The 10,439-nt window shown below is 28.7% G+C and overlaps 1 protein-coding gene across 1 annotated transcript in view; it reads right to left on the bottom strand.

The window, feature by feature from the left end:
- LOC136981067 (dual 3',5'-cyclic-AMP and -GMP phosphodiesterase 11-like) overlaps positions 1-5,344 on the bottom strand; it is a gene marked incomplete at its 3' end in the record, with an annotated part of 64,513 nt that extends 59,169 nt beyond the window's left edge. The window contains 1 exon segment of the mRNA XM_067277341.1: positions 5,095-5,344. Within this exon segment, the coding sequence (XP_067133442.1) occupies positions 5,095-5,221 (127 nt within the window).
- Between the last annotated feature and the right edge of the window lie 5,095 nt (positions 5,345-10,439).

Here is a 10,439-nt window from a genome sequence, read left to right as displayed (position 1 = left end):
AATCTGTAAAACTCATAATAGGTAAATTATTATATAAGCGTTTTTTAATTAAATCGCGAATAAATTTAATAAAAACTTTATTTAAATAAAATTATAAAAGTTTACATACTTATGTAAATATTTGTTCTCTCTTATGCAATTCGAATAATAAATTTAAAAAAAATCATTACACAATTATTTTAAACGTTTTAAAATTAATATTTAAATATAAGGAGTCCATTTTATTTGTATTAAAATATATATATATATTAATTTAAACATTCTCCATTTAAAATCTCGAACTTATATAAGAGAAAAAACAAAAGAAAAATCAGTAAAAATAAAAAGATTATTTACCTGAGTGGCATTGTTGCGTGTAAGATAATTTATCAGTAACCTTTGGATATCATTTCCATAGTAAACCTTGGCCTGAAAAACATTTAAAACCTTTCGAACGATTGTTATGCCAGCTACTTCCAACGCTAACTGGCTGCAGCGCGAAGGTGAGGTCTATATAAGTTGTGTCTACACACCACGTGAATCTCCTCAGTCGGAATGACGTCAATGGACAGGCTGGTGAATGGACGTGCGTATTTATGTTTCGCTATTGTTTATCAAACTAACGATATTAAAAAAAATTGCGGTTTTTAAATGGTAAATTTCTTTACAACGAGATAGACGATTTGTCGTAAATGTCACGATATAAGGCCTACATTAACTTAATTTCTGTGATGTTTTTCGGGAGTAAATGAGAAGAGTGAGCAAAAACTACTTTCCTTTAGTACTTTTATTAAGTAACGAATGAATTATTTATTTATTTATATAAAAATACCGACAATTTTAATACGAGAAAGTATCTTCGATAATCGCTCCGAGATGCGATACACTACAATTTCTATTAACTATAAACAGGAATTAATTTAAAGAAAAATCTCGATATTTTGAAAAAATTATAGAAAATTTATCGTTCTGTCAACGATAAACTGCTTACTTTATCGATTCCAAGCACAAAATTTTAAGATTTAAGTTTCAAAAATACATTTTTTTAATTGTCTAAACGAGAAATTAATCGGGTAATAAACCCGCTTCTAACTAAAAATCAGCTGGAAAAATTAAATTATTTAATCTGTTGTTGCTCTGAATTTCAAGAGGAGAACAAAAAGACAAATTTACTTAAGAAAACCGCATTATAAATAAATTTTATTTTTAAATCTGTATAGAAGATCGCTCGCTATAATCGCTAGTTCTAAGCGACTATCGCGTATCGCCGGCATTAAATATATTAAATACATCTGGTAAAGCTTCTTATTATAAACAATTTTCACATCGATCAAGTTTGTTTATTATTCAGTAAATTGCGCCATGTTACGACGCAACCGTCTATCTACGTAAGCTTCGAATTTGTCACTTATGTTTTACTAACCGCCGTGTCAATGCCGGTGAAATTTATAATAATAATAATAATAATAATACTTAACTACTTTATTTAAATTTGAATCGATTATTTTATGAAAAAATTTTAAGTTTAAATTTAAAAATTTATAGAAATGAATATGAAAAAATAATTTATTTTTGATTATTTTAAAAATTTCAAAAATTATTATTATCATTATTATTATTACTAGATGGCGCTCTGTTTTTAAAAGTAATTTTCGTATTTTTTTTTTTTTACTATGAAAATAATTAAATCATTTCATATAAATTACATTTTATTTCTAATAATGTTTATTTAAAAATAATATAATTTATAATTTCTGATAAATCATTCGGTTTTGAAGCTGATGATAAATTTTTTAGATGCTTCGGGATGAAGTAATTCCAGAAAAAAATATATATTAAACATTTTACTAATAATTAATAACTCAATTAATTAATAGTTAAAAGTAATTTACAAAAGGAATTTTGGGAAATAAAATTTGTTTTTAAAAATGATTTTTCCATAATTTCAATCCGACGCGAATAGAGGAAAAAATAAGTTGAATTGCTTCTGTAGAGATAAAACTCGAAATTTCAATTAAAATATATTTTAAAAGTAACCCGAAAAAGGAATTGAATAGTTTTGAAGTGATATCAACATTGTCTTGCTTTTCTTTATGAGTCTTTATGCCCGATCTGCCTGCTATAATGCCTGCATGTACGCGTGAGAAACCAGTTTTAATGTATTCGCTTGATTGATATATGGCTTAACGAAGAAACACGAATTTGATAACAAAAATTCGTGTTTCACGCAATCATTTTAATTATGGTCTAACGCCGGAAACGGAAATGGGCTTTTTTTTCGTTTAATCATGGACCTCGTGATGTATTATTATACGAAGAATGCGGTGTGGAAATAGTATCGAATTTAATGATCGTCAACTTTCAGTTTTGAATTTAATTAATGCTTATCGCACCGGTGTTACACGATAGAGTAAAAATGTGTCGTATTCTCGGGAGAGACCGGGTTCGATTACTCAAGGTTAATTACTCTTTCTACTCTTGGTTTATTTGGGAGTTTCGGATAGGGAAAGGTTTTACCGAATTAAAAAGTTTACATATATCCATTGTCGTGTAAAAAATTCGACAAAATGTATATAATTAAGAATTAAAGAGTAAAAATTAAAAAATAGAAATATTTTTATGTTTATTTGATGGATACGGATACGCAACACGTGGGCGATCTGCCTAGGGGTGATGCCTTCCGGGAGAACTTCCTATGGGAAACTGGCTCCTATTTACACGCGAATAAAACCCGGAAAACTTTGTTGGTGAGGTGTGAACCCGCGACCAACAATCAGAGGTTTTATCCATTCGACTGGTAGGCGAAATATTTTATTGAAACACGTTTTTGAATTTTTAATTTAAATCAATTAGGTAAACTTCGTAACAGTTGTAAACTGCCTTATTAAATTTAATTTCTTTAAATATTTCCTAATATAAACATCTAACAGTACATATAATCATAGTACACGTGATCATCTTAAACAGGTGATTACACACTAGTGTGTATATATATATATATATATTCTATCCTAAATATTGCGGTGTCTATATCAAATTCAAATTGTTAAATTCAACAAGAAAGCTATTTCTACTTTTATATGCAATTGTTTGCTTATAAAGCACATGATAGTAAGCTTGTGTGTTTTGCATTACAAGTATATGCTGTTAATATAATTCGTTAATAGATACATAAGTTATTTAAGAATTATCTCTACTAGAGACAAAAGATACTAGACCAGTTTTATTGAAATGTGTTTTAAACAAATTTGATTTAGATCCGAGTCGAGTGAAAGATTCGATTGTTAATGGAATGTTAGCTTTTTAATTTACCGTATATCTATTGAATTAAATTTTATATTCTTCCCTGAAAAATGTCACACCATTTGTTGCTTCCGCATAGTAATTTTTCAATGTACGAATGGATCGGAAAATGTTTTAAAAGTTTATATCTCACGCGACAGTAGCAAAAAGATAACTATTTCTTATCGATAAAACTAATTTATAACATTTATACAGATCATTTAACAAAGAAAGATCGAAGTTACATTAAATCCAAACTTAATTTAATATTTTTTTTTAATAAAAATAACAAAACTTTCCTAATAAATTTCGTAGAAAACTCCCGTAGGTGAATACTCGGAAATTTTTACTTTTAGTCTAATTTCCTTAATAAATGTGGAAATGTTAAATTGTTTTTTTTATTATCTTTTTTTTGCGTTAGCGAGGGACGTAATAGCTGGTTCTTGCTAGAAAAAAATTCCCTTACGGCTAAGAAATTCTCAGTATACTTCAGGGAATTTTCAACTTGTAAAAATTCGAAGAGTTTATACAAACTTTCAAGTTGTTTAAATCATATCCAACGAATCGAATGATTAAAAAATTACCTTAAATATAGAATGGCATAGGTAATATTGCAATTTAATCGCATTGTTTATCGTCTAATGCCAGAACTATAACAATAAGTTATCAAATATTACATTATGTTGTAAAGCGCTTGATTTACGAGCGCATTTATATGGGTCAAGGCTTCTAAAGATGTCTTCCATAATAGGTCGGTACATTATTATCGTGAATGGGTAATTCTGAATATGAATATTTTTATAGACGATATATTAAAACAGATCTTACTACTCGTATAGAGACAAACTAATGGAGGGAATACTGATTACGAAATATTACATCGAAAAAATTATATTTAATAAATGCCCGTGTTTAGACGTCATCTACAGTATAATACTGAAGCTCTACCAGTTTCGTGTGAAATAAATATGACCTTATTATTTGTAAAAGTTAAATGAAGAAAAGTTTGTATCATCAAGAATCCGTCTTAAAAATTACAGGCTTAAGCTACATTTAACGCGTAAATATTTAAAATATTTCATACAAAATTTCTTGGTATGATTAAAACATTGTTTCTATAGTGTTAAGTTAAACATTTCACAAATTAAAACAACAATAATGCAAATTTTTATATTAATAAATATCTTCGCCATAACATTTTTTATAACAGTCCAAATTTTACTAATTATTACTTACATTGTTAGTTAAAAATGTATAAACTACCTAATCAATAAAATTCAATGTAATGCAATAGAAAAACCGACACGAGACCAAGAAATCGCATCACTATTAGGTTAGTATGAAGCCATGTCAAAGACTAAATTCATTCTACAAATTATTCGAGAAATTAATTTTGTCACAAAATTTACCGGTATTAAGTAATTAAAAACATTACGTTACCAGCTTGAGTAATATATTTTCTATCAAAATCACGAATAGTAATTAATATTCACGTATCGCATTACACCTAGTCGCAAATATTTGCAATTCCGTGCATGTTGCAAATCAGCTGGAAAGCAATGCATCCGCTTGCGTCGTGAATATTAAGTTTAAAATCTAAAACTTTCTTCAATGTTATAGTAGTAGAAAACACAGCCTAAAGGAGCACTGGGAAATATTGCAAGCATTATACAACAGCAGGTACTTGGTTGTTTTTGCGTATTTTTAACTACTCGTACCACCTGTCGCGACAGTTAACATTTGGCGTAGGTGACGTCTAATCGTAAAATTCCTCGAACGTATCGAGTTCTAAGGTAATTAAATAGAAAATAATGTTTTCTACGCTTTACTTACTTGACATTTCGGCAATGTTTCGGACAGAAAAGAAACACCTTTCAACCAAAACAAGAACTTCGATGCACCTGTGCGACGATTGGTCGTCGACTATGCGAATCCACCCATTGGTAGGATAAATACACATTAGTAATGCGGTCCAGTTACCACTGGTGTAGACCTGTAGGCAAACTAATAATCGTGGAAAGCCTTTGAATAACAAAGAGAGTGATGTGCATCAGTACTCGTTAAGGAGGAATTTTGTCCAGAGATCGTTATATAAATCATGTAGGATAATAATGTATGGACGATGTGACAAGTCGCTCCATAAAAACTAGCTCATTTGGTATTAGCAAGAGGACTAATGATGTTACGCCTTTATTAAGCGTTTTTTAAGAAAATTGTCTTGCATGTTTTAAATTAACATTCACGTTATGGAAAGTCTACGAATTGATCCGGCGCGATTAAAAATACGAACGTCGAAGGAATGTGATCCATACTCGTGTCAGCCTTGGTTATAAACTGATCATAATTTTACTAAGTATATTTATTAATGTTTGCCATTAATAACAACGTGCTAACAAATGCGACTAGATTATATCACTAGTTAGTCGATGCTAGTGTTGCTAGTTACATATAACTTCCTACTTCTTTACACAAGTATTTTTGTATTCACTATTCTTTAAATGATATTTGTTTTAATCATACTAGTGCAAAAGACAGACTCTCTGTAAATAACTAGAACAAACACCGTTGCATTTCTGAATTGAACACGTGAAGCGTAAAGCTCTACGTGTACATTTAAAAATAATTGAACTGAATGAAAAGACGCCTCGTTAATACTCATATTTAGAAATTACTAAATATTTGTAATGGTTCTTTTTTCGTTTCACTAAAAGTTTATATTGTCAGATTATTTTTTTAATAAAAATCTTTTTATTTTTTTGCGATAATTCATGTTTACAAGAAAGTAAATAATACTAGTACATCATCAATTTAATGTCCCTAAATTTGTTTTGACTATCAACCCTCTAATGGATTCCTCGACTTTTTATCGGTTCCCTCTTCCTTCCTTTCCCCCTTTTTTTGATAATAAAGTACATTCAATAAATAAATAAAATCTGGTGAGCCAATATTAATCCAAACAGTTTTCATAGAAAGTCTTACGGTTTTAATGAACAGTTTTCAATTGATTTCCAGTTTAAATAATTTAAATTATGCACTAAATTATTTTAAATAGTAAAGGTGTTAGTTCCAATAACGTTCAATCGCACCCGAAGAACTCTGAAAACATTCATGCAGTGTTCATTTTGTATTATACGCATCGGAAGTTGGTTCTGTGTGTTTTTGTATGTTGTTATTTAAAACTTTTGAGACATTAAATTTTATTGTTTCTAACTTCCATAGGAAACTTCTCCATTGTCTTTAATAATAAAAGGATATTGTTTAAAAATGTTTACCTGCAAATGACTGCTGCATATCTTGTTATATAAACTTAACATCTGGTTAAGGGCCGGTCGTTCTTCCCACTCTACACTTAATATTTAAATTAATGGAGGAAAATCAATTTGCTTTTCTGTAAGAAAATTTCATGCTTTATCTCACAAACAGAGAATAAAATACTCCCTGTAATAAATTAAGAAGAAATTAATTTTTTAATTTTTGCTCTCATAGACCAATTACACTATGTAGATTGCCTCTGGATAGTTGATGTGGCATAATGTTTATATAATTTTGAACTTAAATGCTGGCTTCTGAAACTTCCATATCTTTTGAGAGAGTCTTTGAAAAACAGACTGCTTTTTTTCAATTTCCAATGTTTTAAAATAATGTTAATTTGACCAGATATCTATCTGTTTATTATAGCTGAATTACCATTAGCTATAGTCAATATAATTTTTTTAATGTTAAAAAATATAACAAAAAATCCTCTGCTTGACACTTTCTACCCAATATTTCTTATTAGTTTGTGTAACAACTTACTAATCAGATTCATGTTGTTATTAATTGCTGTCTATATCAATATACTACTATAAAATTATCATAACATTGGTGATTTGCTTATATAGAATTTCTTAAACTAAAACATTTTATTATTTGCTCATGAAATAATTTTTCAAACACATTAAAGTTTCAAATTATTAAGCCTATTCCTATGCCAATCGTAGGTTCGGCAAAGTCCACATTACATTGGCTGGATGATGGAGATAATCCAACACTTAGAATTTTTATGATTTGGTTAATTTATAAGTTGATCCAGATTTGAATCAGGATCTCCAGAGCAACTCAGGCTTTCATCAGCTTGGCCAGAGTGACCATTGACAAATACCAGAGAGGCTGGTGCCCTCCAGGGTTGATTAATATGGAGTGGGAGTCACACAAATGCATCATTTTAGAAACCTACTTGTAATTATTTATACATTTACTGAACAAGAATTTTTTACCACATTTTAAACACATTTCCTGGATCAAAATCCATTTCCAGTTCAGCCAATATTTTTAAAAAATATTGGCTGAATGGTACATTTAATTATTTTATTGAATATTTAAGCTAATATTTAATTAAAGTAATTACATTACGAAATGCCAATCATCATTGAAATATAAACTATTATATTAAAAATATTTTTTTAAAAATAACTTTATTTCAAAATAGTTTATTCTGATCCATTATTAAAAATTTTATTGGCTGTTAACTGTAAGATAAAATCTATTAGAAAATAAACAGAATTAAATTAATAAATATAAAGATGGTGTTGCAATTCTAGAATCAAGATGTTTGCATTGTTTCTTCAAAAGAATAGCTAACAAACCGAAGACTAATTCCAAGTATATAAAATTAAGTACAGCTATGGAAGATTTATAAACAAATTTGTAAAAAAACTTCAATGTCAAAAAATAGCAAAACAAAAACAAAGCCATTATAAAATATATAGTGTTAGTACTTAATGTATAATGTTTATTAAAATACCATGAACTATGTATTTTCTAGGAAACTGAGCTCCATGTCATAGAAAACAGAAACTATGTGAAAAAAGTGTTTAAAACTGATCTAAAATTTACAGTACATGACAATCAAAAACTTGATTGACATGCACTGTACATGCAATCAGTTCACAACAAGCAATTATTTTATTGTGACATTGTCACAATACTGAGCAGCAATTTTTAATATTTTTAATTTAAAATATGTTCTCCATTTCAAATTAGTTTCTTGCCCCTGTACATCATACTTTTCCTGTTAGCAATAGAGTTGTACCAGTCATCCATTGAACTCTTCAGGGGAAAATTTTTGAATTGAAACAACATGACTTCTGGTGCAAACAAAAAGTTCATATATAGTTAATCAGGAATTCCTGCCCCTAAGCTTTCCATACCTGGTCTTGACTTTCATCTATCTAACTCCATTCTTGAGATCAAGGACAGACAGATAACAGCAGGAATTTACAGATTACAATTTTTTCAAATTGCAACCCAATCAGCCCATAGACTTTACATGATAAACTTTGACCTGAGATATCTCAGCCCATAGATTGAATTTCAAAATTCTGGCTTTGTCTCACTATCAGCCTTCCAAAGTTTTATATATTTGCAAAAAAATCACATTTAGTGATTGTGCAGTTGCTTTAAACTTCAATCACAGACAAAACACTTTCTGACGTATGTAGAACTATACTCAATAATGCATTGCTGTTTATTTTTTAGAAATAAAGATTTCATTTTAAAACAGTATACAGTTCAGACATAATCAGCAGAGATAAAGTACAAATTTATGATTGCACCTATGCATTTGCTAAAACTGTTGCTTAAGATTGTCATGTGTTTGAATGAACAAAATTCTACCAGATACCCATCTTTCTGAAAAGATGATGTGTGTGACATATTATATATTATATGTTTTTAGTTGAATACAAGATATAACCACTCAGCAGTGAGAAACAATTACTAAATTTTTGTAACCACTGTATGGTTGCTGAGAAATATTTATATCACCACAAATGTTTTAAACCTAAATTTTATAGGTCATCTTCAGGTATCCAAACATTTTTTTAAAATTTCAATTTATGAAAGCAAATTGATGATTGCATTAATCTTGCAATGCAGAAGAGTTATCTTCTCCATGAAAATACAACATAAAAAAATTGCAATTTACATGACAAACTTGTAGTTTGCATCCACCCTTTTATATACGATACATTAGTTTGTTTGTTACTTATTTTATTTACTTCATTTTTTGTTTTTATATTCTGTATTTTAATTTTATATGTTTAAATTATATATGTTCAAATGTTCTGTTTAAAAAAACGTTGATACGGCATTAAATCTGAAAATGACCTATAGAATTTAGGTTGAAACTATTTGTGGCGATATAAATATTTCTCAGCAAAGCACGAGATGGTTATGAAAATTTTTTAATTACAGGATATAACCTTCGAATACGACAAAGCTTGCAAATGTCAAGACAAAATTAAAAACTGACATCTAATTTATGACATCTAACTTGGTTGCAGGCCAAGTTTTGAGTGTTTCTATATTGCATAATTAAGAAATTACAATGCTAGAAAGAACTATATTACTACTATAGAATCCATAAATCTTTTTTCTGAGAAAAAAATAATTATTATTATTATTGTAATGTATTTTTCTTCTTATCCTCAAAAAAATAATATATATATTGGAACTATTAATATGAAAGCACTAATCATTTCATCATTACTACTGTTTTTTCTCTCTTATACAGTCAAACCTGTTTTTATGCGCTCCTTTTATGTGCGATTTTTTTAATGCGAATTTTTAATTTGTGCGGTATAGTTGGCGACTAGTCTCGTGCGATTCGTCATGTCTTACGTTGACTTATTATAGCTAAATAAACTTATTATAGCATAAATGCACTTATTATAGTAATATTATTGCATGGATATGCGAAAAATGAAATAATTTACTTTTTAAGTCAACAAAACACCAGCTGGACAAAAATATGTAAAACAGACGATAGACCAGACGATGCAGTCAAGTGCTGACATCTGTTGTCAATAAATTTTATTTCGTACGGTTTTGAGTTATTTTCTATGTGAGACTTTTTTTATGCGGTCCCTGTTGACCGCATAAAAAAATTATTTTTTTAATTGTGTCGCGAAAACTATTATTTACAGCCATTCGTGAAGTTTCGTAAGATTTTTTTAATGCGTTTTTTTTAATGCGGTCCCTATCCCCCGCATAAAAACAGGTTTGACTGTATAAGCAATTTATAGATTTTCATTTTGTGTGTTTAATAATATTCTTTTCTATAAAAATAGTTATATAATTAATTCAATTAATTTGCATTAATTTTCTCTTACATAAATATAAAACTTTGCAGAATATCA

Source organism: Centruroides vittatus, unplaced genomic scaffold (assembly GCF_030686945.1).
Source record: "Centruroides vittatus isolate TY-2023 unplaced genomic scaffold, ASM3068694v2 contig_742, whole genome shotgun sequence".
NCBI lineage: Eukaryota > Metazoa > Arthropoda > Arachnida > Scorpiones > Buthidae > Centruroides > Centruroides vittatus.
This window is presented reverse-complemented; position numbering and strand designations above follow the sequence as displayed.